Below are 16667 nucleotides of genomic sequence, written 5' to 3'. Positions count from 1 at the left end.
AAAAAAAAGAAAATAAGTTGACTATGTAAGCATCCTTGAGGCTAAATATTTCCAATCTGGATATAATCACGTTAAAATAATAGTGAAACCAGGGGCGCCTGGGTGGCTCAGTCGGTTGAGCGTCTGATTTCGGCTCAGGTCATGATCTCGTGGTCTGTGAGTTTGAGCCCCGCGTCGGGCTCTGTGCTGACAGCTCAGAGCCTGGAGTCTGTTTCAGATTCTGTGTCTCCCTTTCTTTGACCCTCCCCCGTTCATGCTCTGTCTCTCTCTGTCTCAAAAATAAATAAACGTTAAAAAATTTTTTTTTTTTAAAAATAATAAATGTTTGATAGAATTCCCCTGGAAAGCAATCTGGCCCTGGACTCTGGTTTTGGGGGAGATTTTTGATTATTCATTCAGTTTCTTTACTGGTTTTGGGTCTGTTCTAATTTTCTATTTCTTCCTGTTTCAGTTTTCGTAGTTTATAGGTTTCTAGGAATTTGTCCATTTCTTCCAGATTGCCCATTTTATTGGCGTATAATTGCTCATAATATTCTCTTATTATTGTTTGTATTTCTACTGTGTTGGTTGTGATCTCTCCTCTTTCATTCTTGATTTTATTTATTTGGGTCCTTTCCTTTTTCTTTTTGATCAAACTGGCTAGTTGTTTATCAATGTTGTTAAATCTTTCATAGAACCAGGTTCTGGTTTCATTGATCTGTTCTGGGTTTTTTTTGTTTTTTTGTTTTTTGTTTTTTGTTTCAAAAGCATTGATTTCTGCTCTAATCTTTATTATTTCCTGTCTTCTCCTGGTTTGGGGTTTTATTTGCTATTCTTTTTCCAGCTCTTTAAGGTATAAGATTAGGTTATGTATCTGAGACTTTCTTCCTTCTTTAGGAAGGCCTGGATTGCTATATATTTCCCTCTTAGGACCACCTTTGCTGCATCCCAGAGATTTGGGGCTGTGGTATTATCATTTTCACTGGTTTCCATATACTTTTAAATTTCCTTTTTAACTTCTTGCTTAGCCCATTCATTCTTTAGTAGGATGTTCTTTAGTCTCCAAGTATTTGTTACCTTTCCAAATATTTTCTTGTGGTTGATTTCGAGTTTCATAGAATTGTGGTCTGAAAACATGCATGGTATGATCTTGATCATTTTGTACTAGTTGAGGGCTGATTTGTGTCCCAGTATGTGATCTATTCTGGAGAACGTTCCATGTGCACTGGAGAAGAATATATATTCTGCTGCTTTAGGATGAAATGTTCTGAATGTATCTATTAAGTCCACCTGGTCCAGTGTGGCATTCAAAGCCATTGTTTCCTGGTTGATTTTCTGTTTACACGATCTGTCCATTGCTGTAAGTGGGGTGTTGAAGTCCCCTACTATTATGGTATTATTATCAATGAGTTTCTTTATGTTTGTGATTGGTTTATATATTTGAGTGTTCCACATTTGGAGCATAAATGTTTACAGTTGTTAGGTATTCTTGGTGGATAGACCCCTTAATTATGATGTGATGCCATTCTTCATCTCTTGTTACAGTCTTTATTTTTAAAGTCTAGATTGTCTGATATAAGTATGGCTACTCCAGCTTTTTTTTATTGACCATTAGCATGATAGATGGTTCTCCATCTCCTTACTTTGAATCTGAAGGTGTTTTTAAGTCTAAAGTGGGTCTCTTGTAAACAGCATATAGATGGATCTTGTTTTCTTATCCATTCTGTTACCATATGTCTTTTGTTTGGAGCATTTAGTCCATTGACGTTTAGAGTGAGTGCTGAAAGATATGAGTTTATTGCCATTATGTTTCTTGTAGAGTTGGAGTTTCTGGTGGTGTTCTCCGGTCCTTTCTAGTCTTCATTGCATTTGGTCTTTCCCGCCCTCCCCCCCCCCCATCTTTTCTCCCCTGAGAGTGTCCCCCTTAAAATTTCTAGCAGGGCTGGCTTAGTGGTCACGAACTCCTTTAGTTTTTTTATAGCCTCGCTAGATAAAGAATTCTTGGCTGCATATTTTTCTGATTCAGCACATTGAATATATCCCACCACTCCTTTCTGGCCTGCCAAATTTCTGTGGATAGGTCTGCTGCAAACCTGATCTGTCTTCCCTTGTAGGTTAGGGACTGTTTTTTCCCTTGCTGCTTTCATGATTCTCTCCTTGCCTGAGTATTTTGTGAATTTGACTATGATATGCCTTATTGATGGTCGGTTTTTGTTGAATCTAATGGGGGTCCTCTCTGCTTTCTGGATTTTGATGTCTGTGTCTTTCCCCAGGTTAGGAAAGTTTTCCACTATGATTTGCTCACATAACCCTTCTACCCCTTTCTCTCTTCATCTTCTGGGACCCCTATGATTCTGATGTTGTTCCTTTTTAATGAGTCACTGATATCTCTCATTCTTAAATTGTGCTCTTTTGCCTTAGTCTCCCCCTTTTTTTCTGCTTCATTATTCTCCTTAAGTTTGTCCTCTGTAATGCTGATTTGCTGCTCTGCCTCCTGCATCCTTGCCACCACATCAACCATTCAAGATTGCAGCTTAGTTATAGCATTTTTTATTTCATCCTGACTAGCTTTTACTTCTTTTATCTCTGCAGAAAGGGACTCTAATCTATTTTCGACCCCAGCTAGTATCTTATTATCATGATCCTAAATTCTGGTTCAGACATCTTGCTTGTATCTGTGTTAAGTCCCTGACTGTCATTTCTTCCTGCTCTTTCTTTTGAGGTGAATTCCCGCTGAGTTCTGTGGTTCAGGTTGTGCAGATTATTGTGTTAATCCTCAAATCAGTTTTCTAGGTGTGCAGGATGGTTTAGTGTTGATCTGGCTGTTTTTCATGGATGCGAGACGCAAAAAACAAAAACAAAACAAAACTTCCATGCTATTCCACCATCTTGGCTCCTCCAAAATCTTTTTCTTTTAATGTTTATTTATTTTTGGGAGAGAGAGTGAGTGAGCATGCATAAGCGGGGAGAGACAGAGAGGAGGACAGAGGATCCAAATAGGGCTCCACTATTCCTCAAACTCAGGATCTTTGAGATCATGACCTGAGCCACCCAGCAACCGAGAAAGGCTTTTCTTAACCTTTGAATTGCAATCAATGAGGAGTTAAAGTATATTCCTAAGTTTATGAAGAATGAACTGGAAAAGAAGACTTAAAAATTAATATTCTAACCATGGAGACTTACCAATCACTGTGGAGAATTCAGAAATAAGATTCTGATTCTAAAGTCATTTAATGGCTAGGTCTGATCCTTGAGTCATTCCTGACTGGAGACAGCCATGAGCTCTAGGAAAATAGCTGAAAGTAAGTTGCGTATCATCTAGCTATCACCAGAACCTCATAGAGTGGAGATCTTATCAAAACCAGAGAAGGTACTCTTTACTGAGAGGGAATGCTTTGAACCCTTATAACCAAGTTTCTTAGTATTCTAATCTCGGTATTGCTTCCCTCATCTACCAAATCTTCATAGTTTTTGTCCTTATTTCTTTTTTTCTTATACCTTTTTCTCATGCTTTTCCTTAATATTACATTTAGCTCTAGGAATTTTCTCAATATTACATTTAGCTCTAGGAATACTCATTTACATCAGTCATCAAGTTTGTTAGGAAATTCTTTTTTGAGGAATCAATTCTTGTAATCTTACTCTCACGGACTCCCTTGATTTTAGAAAGACATGGATAATCACTGACCTAGTAAACACAAAAGATTTATTTTTGAATATGTACAGTCATCTTAGAAACATATAAGGAGGTTCCCTTCTGAGAATTGGGCCTTTCATATATTTAATTCATAATGAGGTAAAAAAAAATGAAGTTAATGTGACTAACAATATCTGATATTTCTATAAGCTAAATTTATTGTGTAATACATTTGTAAGAGATGGAGCTCTTGCTTTTACATTTTAAGAAAAGTAAATTTTTCTGAAACTACTAAAAGATATTCAAGGCTGTGATAGATCAACAAAAAAATAGGCTTTTAAAAAAATGGACTTTACTTATTAGAGAATGTTTAGGTCCATAGCAAATTGAGGGAAGGTTACTGAGATTTCCCAAATATCCCCTTGTCTCCAGTCATGTATAGCCTCCTCCATTATCAGCATCCCCCACCAGAGTGACACATTTGTTACAAATGATGAATCTGCATTGGCACACCATTATCACCCAAAGTCCATAGTTTACATTAGGGTTCACTCTTGGTGTTGTACACTCTGTGGATTTAGAAAAATGTATATTGACATTTATTTGCCATTATAGTGTCCTACAGGGTAGTTTCACTGCCCTAAAAATCCTTGGTGCTCCACCTATTTATCCCTCCCTTGGTTGCTTCCATATTTTGGCAATTATGAATAAAGCTATAAATATCTGTGTGTAGGGTTTTGTGTGGACATAAGTTTTTAGCTCCTTTGGGAAATAACCAAGGAGCGTGATTGTTGGATCATATGGTAAGAGTGTGTTTAGTTTTATGAGAAACTATGAAACTGCTTTCCCAAGTGGCCATACTGTTTTGCATTCCCACCAGGAATCCATGAGAGATCTTGTTGCTACACATCCTTAACAGTGTTTGGTGGTGTCAGGGTTCCAAATTTTGGCTATTCTAATGGGTTTGTGGTGGTATCTTAAGATTGTTTTGATTTGCATTTCCCTGATGATATGATGATATGTATAAAGCATCTTCCCTTGTGCTTATTTGCCACCTGTGTATCTTCTTTGGTGAGATGTCTGTTAAAGTCTTTGGCCCATTTTTTAATCAGGTTTTTTGTTTTCTTATTGAGTTTTAAGAGCTTTTTGCATGTATTAGAAACAGTCCTTTATCAATTATACCTTTTAGAAATATTTTTTCCTAGTTTTGGCTGTCTTCTCATTCTCTTGACACTGTCTTTTGCAAAGAAAAATTTTTTAATTTTAGTGGAGTACAGTTTATCAGTTCTTTCTTTCATGGATTATGACTTTGGTATTATATCTAAAAACTCATCGCCGTACTGAAGGTTTATTTAGGTTTTTTTCTTACGACGTTTTATAAAACTTTTATAGTTTTGTGTTTTACATTTAGATCTGTGATCCATTTTGAGTTAATTTTTGTGAAACCTGTAAAGCTTATGTCTAGATTCATTTTTTTTTTTTTGCATGTGGATATCCAGTTATTCCAGCACCATCTATTAAAAAGACTATCTTTGCTTCATTATATTGCCTTTGCTTCTTTGTCAAAGATCAGTTCACTATATGGATCTCTTTCTGGGCTCTTTGTTCTGTTCCAGTGACATTGTCTCATCTTTCACCAGTCCCACACTGCCTTGATTACTGTAGTTTGTAGTCTTGAAGTCAGGTAGTGTCAGTCTTCTAGCTTTTTTCTTCTCCCTAATTGGCTATCCTGGGTCTTTTGTCTATACACACCTTAGAATCAGTTTGTTGATTCCCACAAAATAACTTGCTATGATTTTGATTGGAATTGCATTGAATTTATAGATCAAATTGGGAAGAACTGACATCTTGACAGTATTCAGTCTTCCTATCCATGGACATGAAATATGTTTCCATTTATTTATTTTATTTATTCATTCATTTGTTTATTCATTCATTCATTCCATACTCTGATATCTTTCCTCAGAATTTTGTAGTTTTCCTCATGTAGACCTTGTACGTATATTATTAATTTATACCTAAGTATTTAATTTTTTGTGGTGCTAATGTAAATGGCATTGTGGTTTTTGTTTTTCTTTTTGAGAGAGAGAGAGTATGCACACACACACGCATGTGTGGGGAAAGAGCAGAGAGAGGGGGAGACAGAGGATACAAAGCAGGCTCCGTGCTGTCAGCACATAGCCAGTTGTGGGTCTTGAATTCACAGACTGTGAGATCATGACCTGAGCTGAAGTCAGACACCTAACCGACTGAGCCTAGCATTGTGTTTTTCATTTTAAATTCCACTGTTCATTGTTGGAAAGTGATTGGGCTTTGTGCATTATTAACCTTGTATGCAACCTTGCAGTAATTGCTTATTGGTTCCAGGAGTTTTTTTGCCAGTTCTTGCAGATTTTCCACACAAATAATATATATAATCCTGTCATTTGTGAACAAAGACAATTTTATTTTCTCTTTCCCAATTTGTATACCTTTTATTTCCTTTTCTTGTATTATTGCATTAGGTAGGACTTCTTGTGTAATGTTGAACAAGATTGGTAAGAGGAGTCATCCTTGCTTGTACCTTATCTAAGTAGGAAAGTTTCAAGCTTTTGACCATTAAGCATGATCTTAACTCTAGATTTTTATAGATATTATCTAATTGAGGAAATTTCCTCTATTCCTTTTTATTGAGAGTTTTTATTATGAATGGGTGTTGGATTTTGTGAAATGCTTTTTCTGCATCTCTCTCTTTTATTTAAATTTATTTTTTTCATTTAAATAGTCTCTATACCCAACGGGGACTCTAATTCATGATCCCAAATAAAGAGTTGCACAGTCTTCCAAATGAGCCAGCCAGGCACCCCTTTTTCTGCATCTCTTGATATGACCATGTGATTTTTCTTCTTTAGCCTATTGATGTGATAGATTGCATTAATTTGATTCCCTAGTGGAGAAAACTTCTCATCCCATATGTATAATATGCTCCCTGGGATGATGCTAAACTCAGCATACATACAAAAAGATTAATCACTTTAAGATGGAGAATCTAAAGATTATATATGCAGAAAAATTTTTTCATCAAGAGGAAGAAAAGTGGAAATAAAAGTTATACATTAAAACATCAGAACATTATTTTGTGGATGTCATATTGATGGACAGCAAATGATATTAATAGGAACTGTATCCCAGGGTCTCCTACCCCATGTTTTTTTTAAATTTATAGGACCAACATTTGTTGACATACTCTATTATTAGCACATATTAGCTTATGTTTAAAATTTCTCCACCTTTATTTTTTTTTTATTTTGTTTGCAGCACATCTAAATGTAAATAGCATTTTTGATTGAAGAAACTAGTCCAATTTACTTTTTTCCCATAAATGGAAAAATGAGACATATAATTACATTTGTTTAATTATATACATAATGTTTTAATTTTGCCCTTATAAAATGTTCTTAATAAATGTCTACATGTGCAGTATTATCCCTATCTTATATCTATGGCAGGAAATGTAACATGGCTAAGGTTCCCTAATAACAATTGGATTAATAATCAGAAAACAGAAAATAACTGTTGTTTATTTTTTTAAATGAACAAAATAATCATCATTTTCCTTTTAAAGTGATTTCCTCACACCCACATTTACTTAGGTGGGGAGCAGCCTATTCCTCTTTGGAATGAACATGATGGGACGGCAGATGGAGATAAGCCTAAAATTCTACTCTATTCCCTGAATTTGCAGTTTAAGGTAACATACAAATAATTATACTTTTCAAAGTATTTCCCTAATTTTTTAATTCTAAATTTCTAATTTTTTAGCTATAGAAAACTCATACATAAATGTGCCAAGTAGAAAATAAAAATGAATCCACTCATCCACTCAAGAGAAAATGCTTTAACATGTGAATATTCTTTAGTACTTTTTTCTATTTGTATTTTTACATATGCATATTATTTATGCATTTTAAAAACTTTGGATACCTTTCCATGTCAGAACATATAGATCAACTTTATCTTCCTCAACAGCTCTACTATTTATTATATAGTTGTAACAGTTTATTTAACTCTTCCCTACTGGTAAATATTTTAATTTTTTTCTAATTATTACAGCTATAAGTTACTCTGTAAGATATATTTTGTACATTTGTTCAATTAACAATAATACCTTAATAGAAACCTTAATATTTCAAATATTTAAGATATCAGCATTGTTAAAAATATCATTATTACCAAATAGTTCTTTAATTATAATTAATGTTTTTAACCCATGAACAGTTCAGATGTTAAATACAAAATACTAAAATGAAATTTAATAGCTAAAAAATCCACTACTAATATGAGAAATTAAGGAATGTTGACAGCTTTATCAGCTCATTAGACAACCCATATGTATTTTAAACATGGCTATTTTACAATATATTGAAAGGTGTCATTTAAATGAGTGTATATTGTTGATTTAAGATTCTTTTTTTCCCTCCTAACATAATCTCCTAGGGCATCCAAGTAACAGCCACAACTCCATCAATGAGAGCTGTGAGATTTGAAACTGGATTGATAGAGCTGGAACTTTCAAACCGACTTCAAACCAAAGCCTCACCAGGAAGTAGCAGCTATCTGAAACTGTTTGGTAAATGCCAAGTGGATTTAAATCTGGCATTAGGACAAATTGTCAAACATCAGGTGAGTATAGAATTTGCTGACATTAGAATTTTGGCTTTTAATTTTGTATATCAATTTGAACTACTTTAAATATTACTATACTTTTAAAAAAATGTTTTTAATGTTCCTAAAATTTTTAATTGTAAATTGGAGTGAAGAAGCCTCATTTAAGAAGGCCTTTACAGTTTTAGTTTGGCATTTTACTTAGTATTTGGGTGTTATATTATTAGTTTATAGTTTAGTGCAAATGCAATCATGTGAAGCTTAATTCAGCATCTTCATAAATATTTGTTTATAATTTCTTTTTATTTTGTTAAGCATTATTTTTTTATTTCAGCACTCGGTACTAACATTGGCCAACTCTTAAAATGTTACTAAGTTTCTTACTATTTAATATTGGTAAGTTTTTCTTGCCATAATGTTAAACATAAAAAGTTAAATATATATGCACACACAGCAATAAATCAGATTTTATTTTATAAAAATTTAACTTTCACAGCTCATGGGGGGCTTTTTTGTTACTGTTGTTTTATTTTGCTAGAAATTATTAAAATGTTTAGGTTTTTTTGTCGGAACATTTTCCACTACTTGATTTTATTGAGCCTTTAATTTTATTTTAGGTTTATGAGGAAGCCGGTTCTGATTTTCATCAAGTTGCGTATTTTAAAACCAGAATTGGATTAAGAAATGCCCTCCGAGAAGAAATCAGTGGTTCTTCAGATAGAGAAGCTGTGCTTATTACCTTGAATAGACCAATTGTTTATGCACAGCCTGTGGCCTTTGACAGAGGTAAGATAAAGTCCATCAACACTGTCTTGTTGGAGTTAGAAACGTTTTGGAAATGTTGGATAAGAATCATTTGTAGTTTACCGGTGTAAATACTTGACAGCTAAATGTATCCTAAATTTGAAATGTGAGCATCCAAGAAAAGTTTGTTGTTTATATCAGCTTTTAAAGTTATTTTATTTTTTAAAGTTATTTGCCTTCTACATGGGATATATAGGATGTCTGATTCAGAATTCTGATTGTAATGCTAATAAGGTTTCCTTTCAAAAACTAATGTACCCATTTGTTTTGACACTGTCTATTCACTTATTCTGTCTGTAAACATTTCCTGTCTGGGCATGGAATACAAATAAGGAAAACAGGATCTTTGCCCTCAAGGAACTCTCAGTCCAGTGGGAAAGAGCAAAGTACACTACAGAGAGGAGTTAGAGACGTACATGTTCTAGTATCTGAGTGAGCCTCTAACTTTGCCTGTTCTTCTTAGAGGGGAAACTAATTCTTCAGATTCGACTTGGAGTTAGGAGTTCACTAGGAAGACAACGAAATGACAGCTTGTCTTATTTATCTTTGTATCTGAAGTTTTAGAACAGTCCCTGGCTTATAGTAAGAACTACATAAATGTTTACCAAATGAGAGAGAATATGAATGAATATATATGAACACAGAGGTCTAAAAACTATAGCAGTTTTCATAAAAGAAAATAATAGGAAATAAGGCTGAACAGATAGATACAATCTCATTACTGTATATTGGGCAAATATGTTGGAATTGTAATTTAGAAGTAATGAAGAACCATTTATGATGCCATTTAAGATTTAAATTGGTGTAGGCCTTGGCTGGTGATAAGTCTGTTAGAAAACTGTTCTTTTGGCAGTGTTATGGATAACATTTTATTTTGTTAAATTCTGTGCACTTACTTTTCATTTCACATCTTACCTTTCATCAGCTTTCAACAATTCCTTAAAGTACTTTGCATTCTTTGTGTCCAGGATACTTGCTTTTCTTTCTACTTCTCTGGCTCCTTCATGTTTACCTCCTCTTTAGGCTTCTCCCTCTATACACAGCATTAAATGGAGGTTTTCCTTAAGGTTTCATTCTTATTACAGACTCAGATGTCTTGACTTTTGTAGGTCACATCTTTTTAATGTATACTCCTACTGTTATGTACCTCTCCTTCAGGAATTTTTAACAGTTGTAACAGTAAAGTCTACAAAGTTGGGGACCATGTTTTGTTTTCATTTGTTATTGCATCCTGTTGCATAGCATCTAATTTGCATTTCACAAATAATTTATTACATGAACAAATGGACCTGGATTATTTTCTTTTTTCTGCCATTATGCATTTGCCTACTTTCTGCTTTTTTTTTTTCTTCTGTCAAATTGACCGTATCATCTTAGATCCTTTCTAATTCTAACGCTGTATTTTTTGGTGGGAATAATTTTTAGTAATAAGCCAGATTTTGTAGCTATTGAGGTTTACTTGCCTTACAGCTTTACAGCTTTCATTTAAATTTTCTTTCCTCCCTGCCTTAATTATAAAAAGCTGTGCTGTTTTGGCTGAATTATAAGGCTGCCTATGACAACTGGAATGAACAACGAATGGCTTTACATAAAGATATCCATATGGCTACAAAGGAAGTAGTAGATATGCTACCAGGTATCCAGCAAACATCAGCCCAGGCCTTTGGGACTCTCTTCCTCCAGCTTACTGTGAATGATCTGGGAATATGTCTGCCCATCACAAATACTGCGCAGGTACAGAAAATCAAATCATAGTCTAAGATTAAGAGTGAAACATTCTACTAACCATTTCTATGTATATAGAGTATAACAATTTTTTCAGGTTAACAATTTATAACTTGGGTTTAGTAAATAGCAAGTAAAATTGAATTCCTTCAGCCATTATTCATCCATAGTGTATTAAATATGTATCTCATGAGACTTTGCTCTGAAGCGCTCTTCATCAGAATTATGATGAGATTGATACCCATCTAATAAGCCTTAATTTTTACATTGGAAATAAACAGCTTAGTGTTCAGAATCTTTTTGTTTTGTTTTTTAGCAAATAAGTCTTTGGCATGCACTTGTTAATAAAATAGAAGTAAAAGAACATTTAAGAATACTGTGTAATAGGGTTTAGTAACCTCATCTAAATTAGAGTAGGGGATTTCAAAATCCCTTAAGCTGAAATAGTTGGTAATGAAACTTCCAAAGTATGTGTGTTGGATAAAGCAAGAGTTTTCATAATTTAGGACTAATTCTTAGGAGTACATATTTGCATGGACATGTGTATGAGACAAAAAAGGGCTAAAACCCCTATCAGGCTTAAGAAGTTAAAATTAGAACAAATACAGAGGTCTATTTTACTGTTAAAATTTACTGTAAATAACCTGTAACCTGTTGTCAAATGGGTTTATCTTTTAGTATTTTGTTTGGCAACACACTGTGAAGAAAAGTCCTGGGTTGAGGATTGGCAACATATATTTATGCCTCAGGAGTTGAAAAATGGTAGTTTTTTAATGGCATGATGGACAGAACTCAGGAAAGCCATACACACCGAAGGTGGTTGTCATAATGAGAATGTTCCGCACAACTAAATCAGAAGCTTGAGATAGAAAACTAGATAATTAACCTTTTGCGAGTTAAAAAAGAAAAAGATGCACATGGCAAATGTATTTCACTTCAGTAATTTTTAAAAGCATCTTTTTACAGTACTTTCTAATTAAGCTTTCTAGGCTTGACGTTTTCCAGACTTTTGTTCCTAGGAATTCTGTGAGAATTTCCAAATTTAAAAAAGTATTGTATTTTGTCTTATTTTTTCTTCAATATATTTTGCAGTCTAATCACACTGGAGACCTTGACATTGGTTCTGCTTTAGTATTGACCATTGAAAGTACTCTCATCACTGCTTGTTCTTCAGAATCTCTGGTTAGTAAAGGGCATTTCAAAAACTTTTGTATTCGTTTTGCTGATGGCTTTGAGACGTCGTGGGATGACTGGAAACCAGAAATTCGTGGCGATCTAGTGATGAATGCCTGTGAGTGACTTATTTTCTGTATGATGTTTAGAATTTGTTTAAATTGAAAAAAAAAAAAAACAGAAATAGTGTCTTTATTTGTAAGACCAAAGGATGCTCAGCTATAGGAATGTTATTGGACTTTGTGAAATAAGAGCTATTTCTAGTTAAATGTTCATATTTGTGAAAAATGTCAGGTTTCAGTAGTTTGGGTATGTAAACCAGTTAGGCATTCTGCTTAATAGTATAACAGTTGAAGATTTGTTTACTACCTGATTTTTTTCCTGTAGTTGATTCATGAATGACCAGATAAAGCATCTTTGTTCCGTGGGGATCTTGAAAGAAAGTGATAAATGTGTAAGAACTAGTTCATCATATAACATAGAACAGGTTGTAGATAACCAGGAACAGTAACTCCAGCCACAAAATATTGACGTTAATAAATCTACGTGTCTAAATTTGTAAGCTACAGAGTATAACTTGTGTGAATTCTTCCAATTCCATAATACTGGAGGTTGGGAGTAACTAAAGCTGTGTTTATATACAATTTTGAAAGTATATGGGTTTACTTTTATTTTAATATATTAAATATTATAGCAGAGTTAACAAACCACCATTAATATTATAATAAAGAAAAAACTGCATTTGAGGAATTAAAGGTTGTGAACTAAAATTCCTCAGCCAGTCTCTAAGCCAAAATTAATACTTACTCTACCAAAGGTAGCATGTGGTTGTTTATGCAGTTCTTTTGCCCTCTCCACTGGAAGAAAATCTTTCCAGTTCTGGGTATTCTCTAAAGAACAAGAATATTCTTCATTATTTTTATATCAAAAATTGAAGTTTTGACATTCCATGTTGATTAAAACTTAGATAAAACTATAGGTGAAATTCTCGGTATTGTATGCTTCTCATTTAGGTAATTCATATAAAATACTGCGATTTCTCTGAAATACTTCAGGTTACTAAGAAGCCTTGATACCAAAGTACTTATGCCCAATATTCAAAAGACCAAAAATAGCCTGGATCAGAAATCTTTACAAATAATATTTTACACAGTTGTTATATTTATTTTTAAAAATCACTGTAACTCCAGACGCCTGGGTGGCTCAGTCAGCTGAGTATCTGACTCTTGATTTAGGTTCTGATCATGATCTCACAGTTTATGAGATCGAGCCCCATGTTGGGCTCTGAGCTGACAGCCTGGACCCTGCTTGGGATTCTCTCCCTGTTCCTCTTTCTCTCAAAATAAAAATATTAAAAACTTTTAAAAATCACTATAATTCTTGTCTATTTTTTTCTTAAAATAAATTTAAATCTACTGGTTTGTATTAAGATGTCATCTTTGCCATTATTATTTTTTTTAATGTTTATTTTTGAGAGAGAGAGAGAGAGAGACCAAACATGAGCTGGGGAGGGGCAGAGAGAGAGGGAGACACAGAATCTGAAGCAGGCTCCAGGCTCTGACTGAGCTGTCAGTACAGAGCCTGATTCAGGGCTCGAACCCACAAGCCGTGAGATCATGACCTGAGCTGAAGTCAGACGCTTAATCAATTGAGCCACCCAGGCGCCCCTGCCATTATTATAATCATTAAAATGGATAGAATATTTTGGAAGCAAAGGAAGAATACCTTTCTTAAACAGTTTATTATAAAAGGAAAATGCATGAGAAATGTGCCTCTGAATCAAAATCAAAAATATATTAAAAATGCATAAATAATAACTCAGCACCTGAGTGTATATATACCAAGTAGAATACAAACATGCTGATAATTGTGATAATAATCATGGTTTATTTTAGGTTTTGTAGGATATTAAATGACTTGTTTATAACATGTTTTTGGTTTGGTGTCTTGGGAAGGAAGCAGACGAGTTGAGTGGTTGCTTCATTGATTTAAGAATTCTAAATTATAAAAGGGGCAGATTAGTTTTTGTTAGTAATAATAAATAGAATATAAACGACGTTTAATATTTTTGACAAAAAAAGGTTGAGTTAGGGTAGAGAAACAAGGAAAGGTAGAGTTATGCCTTAGGATTTTTTTTTTTTACAGATCATTTTAAAATCAGGCCCTAGAAAAAAGATGGCACAGTGGAATTGCCTCTCTAGGGTGATAATGTTTTCTAGGAATTGCAGTAAAAATTAGAAAGGACAATCTATAGGAAGAGTTCAAAGGACCATGTAAGTAGATAGAAAAGATAAGACTCTGTTCAGTAACATGTATTTATAGAAATTATAAAAACCATTAGAAGTTGAAAATGTAGCATGGAAAAAAAAAGTTTGAAAGACTTCAAGCTCTTTGATTAGAGTGATTTAGTTGATTCCCTTCTCCTCACTTTCAGCATTTGGATCTTCTCCTAAAAATCTTAATATTCCTTTTTAATTCATCATGGCTCGTAATATATGATTTTATATAATTTTTTAAACTGAATTAAAAAAAATTCTCTGATACTTCTTAGGATTAAAAATCCTAAAAGTTTTCTATCCTTTTTTTTTATTTACTAGCTTTCATTTGGTCTAAATTATGTTACTCAAATTTCAGAGGGTTTTCTTTTCATTCCAGCATTCTTAGATTTGAAAGAGTTACTAAGTTTCTTTTGCTCTGTTTTATAACCATGACTATAAAGGTGAATTGGGCAATATTTTACCCTAGGACAAGATCTAGTTCTCTCATATTCTATAATTTGTATGTGAGGTACAGGTAACATACGTCTCAAACTATAGATTTTAGTTATTGGCATCATGTTAAAAAAAAAAAAACCCACATAATAGAAATTTTCGCTTAATAAACTCTTTCTCCCAAATATGTTGTAGTATTTCTGCAACTCAGATTTGAGTAGCTCTCAAAGTACCATTCCAATGATGGCACAAATTGTGAAAGCCTCTAGAAACTAGAATTTCAGGGTCAGTCTGGTACTGTCACATGCAGAGTGTAAAGATAAAGTTGCAGTTAAGTTCTCATAAGCATAAAATAAAAAATGTTGAATTATGAAATATTATGAGTCATCTAAGGTAGTCGTTTCATTCTGCAGATTAGAAACTGAAGCCTAAAGGGGCCCCTGGGTAGCTCAGTTGGTTAAGCATCCTGACTTCGACTCAGGTCATGATCTCAATGTTTGTGAGTTAGAGCCTTGCATCGGGCTCTGTGCTGACAGCTCAGAGTCTGGAACCTGCTTCGAATTGTGTCTCCCTCTGGTACTGTCTCTCAAAAAATGAAAAATGTTAAAAAAAAATTTTTTTAAATAACAAAACGAAGAAACTGAAGGCTAAAGAGGCTAGTGATTCTATTCTGTTATATTTAGGTATTAATCTTTGGGCAAAACACTGCAGTATAATATTTAATCACAAGCATAATTTTATTGAAAACTATTTTGGGGGGTGGTTTTTTGTGCAGGTGTAGTTCCAGATGGCACCTATGAAGTATGTTCTAGGACTACAGGACAAGCAGCTGCTGGTAGGTTCACAATTGGTATAACTTTTTCTTTTTTCTTCTTACATATATGAGATAGAATTCTGCGTTTTTATACATATATATACATATCTATATATGTATATTTATAGCCTTTATGTTAACAGGAAGAATTTTTTAACTAAACTAATTCTGATGTTCCCTGATTTTTTAAAACTATTTTTGTAATATTAGCATATTTTTATTTATTTAACAATTATTTATTAGACACTTGCTGTGTATAAAATATATGGCAAAAAGTTTTGGGAAAGACAAAGATGGATAAGATATACTTTCTACTCTGTATAAATTCTGATATAGTTAAGGCTCTGCAGCATAATTAAGCCATGATAAGTGATAAGTTCAATAAAATATAAAATTCCAATTGCCACTGAAATTTGTTGAAGAGAGAGAAAAATTTCAAATTTGTAAGGATACTGGAATCAGAAAAAGCTTCTTTTAACATTTTAACAAACATGAAAAGGGACTTAACAGATAAAAATTATTTCTTAAGCAATAACTGGAAGGCATGGATTAGAAAATTCAGGCAGACAGAATATTAGTCATGCTGTGAAAACAGTGTCTAGTTAGAATTGTCCAAACTGGGTGGAACAGAATTATATGAAAAATAATATTGGAAAAAAATTAAAGGAGTCTGGACTTAATTTGGTGGACAAAGGGAAAGCCATTGAATTTTTTTTTTTTTTCCCTTGAGCAAGAAAGCAGAACCTTTAAAGGATTAGAGAGAAAAAGTATCTTAGGAAATAAGTTAGGAGATAACTCTAAAGTTATAACCTGTCTTGACTAAGATGATTTCACAACGTAAATTTTTATTTATTTTACTTATAACTAAGTTACAGTAAGCTAAAGGGAGATATTTATTTAAGGGCTCTTAAAATGTCAGTGGGAGTAGAAGCTGATTAAAGTCAGCAGATTTCCTTTCTCTCCTTACTATTCCCCTTATCTTCCCCCAAGCCTAGCGTTGGTACTCATCCTAAGTAAATTGTCTCAGAAAGTAGTAAGGCCACTAGTCCCACTGACAGAGAACTGAAAAAGTTAAGAAATTTCCAGGAGTAATGTTAGAAGGAAAGGGTGATGACTGAGGTAAACATACTTATTTGGAGAAAGGTCACATAAAAGTCTTTTTCAAAACTCAGGCTTATAA

General features: G+C 33.6%; 1 protein-coding gene across 10 annotated transcripts in view; it reads left to right on the top strand.

Moving 5' to 3' along the window:
• BLTP1 (bridge-like lipid transfer protein family member 1) overlaps window positions 1–16667 on the top strand; it is a 220428-nt gene that overhangs the window by 160931 nt on the left and 42830 nt on the right. For all 10 annotated transcript variants that reach the window (XM_040474633.1, XM_040474632.1, XM_040474634.1 and 7 more), the window contains 6 exons: window positions 7249–7346; window positions 8093–8278; window positions 8878–9046; window positions 10587–10798; window positions 11882–12080; window positions 15449–15508. In XM_040474633.1, coding sequence (XP_040330567.1) covers window positions 7249–7346; window positions 8093–8278; window positions 8878–9046; window positions 10587–10798; window positions 11882–12080; window positions 15449–15508 — 924 coding nt within the window. The remainder of the gene's footprint in view (window positions 1–7248; window positions 7347–8092; window positions 8279–8877; window positions 9047–10586; window positions 10799–11881; window positions 12081–15448; window positions 15509–16667) is intronic.

This window comes from Herpailurus yagouaroundi, unplaced genomic scaffold, assembly GCF_014898765.1.
Source record: "Herpailurus yagouaroundi ecotype Mexico unplaced genomic scaffold, PumYag 28, whole genome shotgun sequence".
In the NCBI taxonomy this organism is placed as follows: Eukaryota; Metazoa; Chordata; class Mammalia; order Carnivora; family Felidae; genus Herpailurus; species Herpailurus yagouaroundi.
The sequence above is the reverse complement of the archived record's forward strand: the minus strand, read 5'-3'. Positions and strand labels throughout refer to the sequence as shown.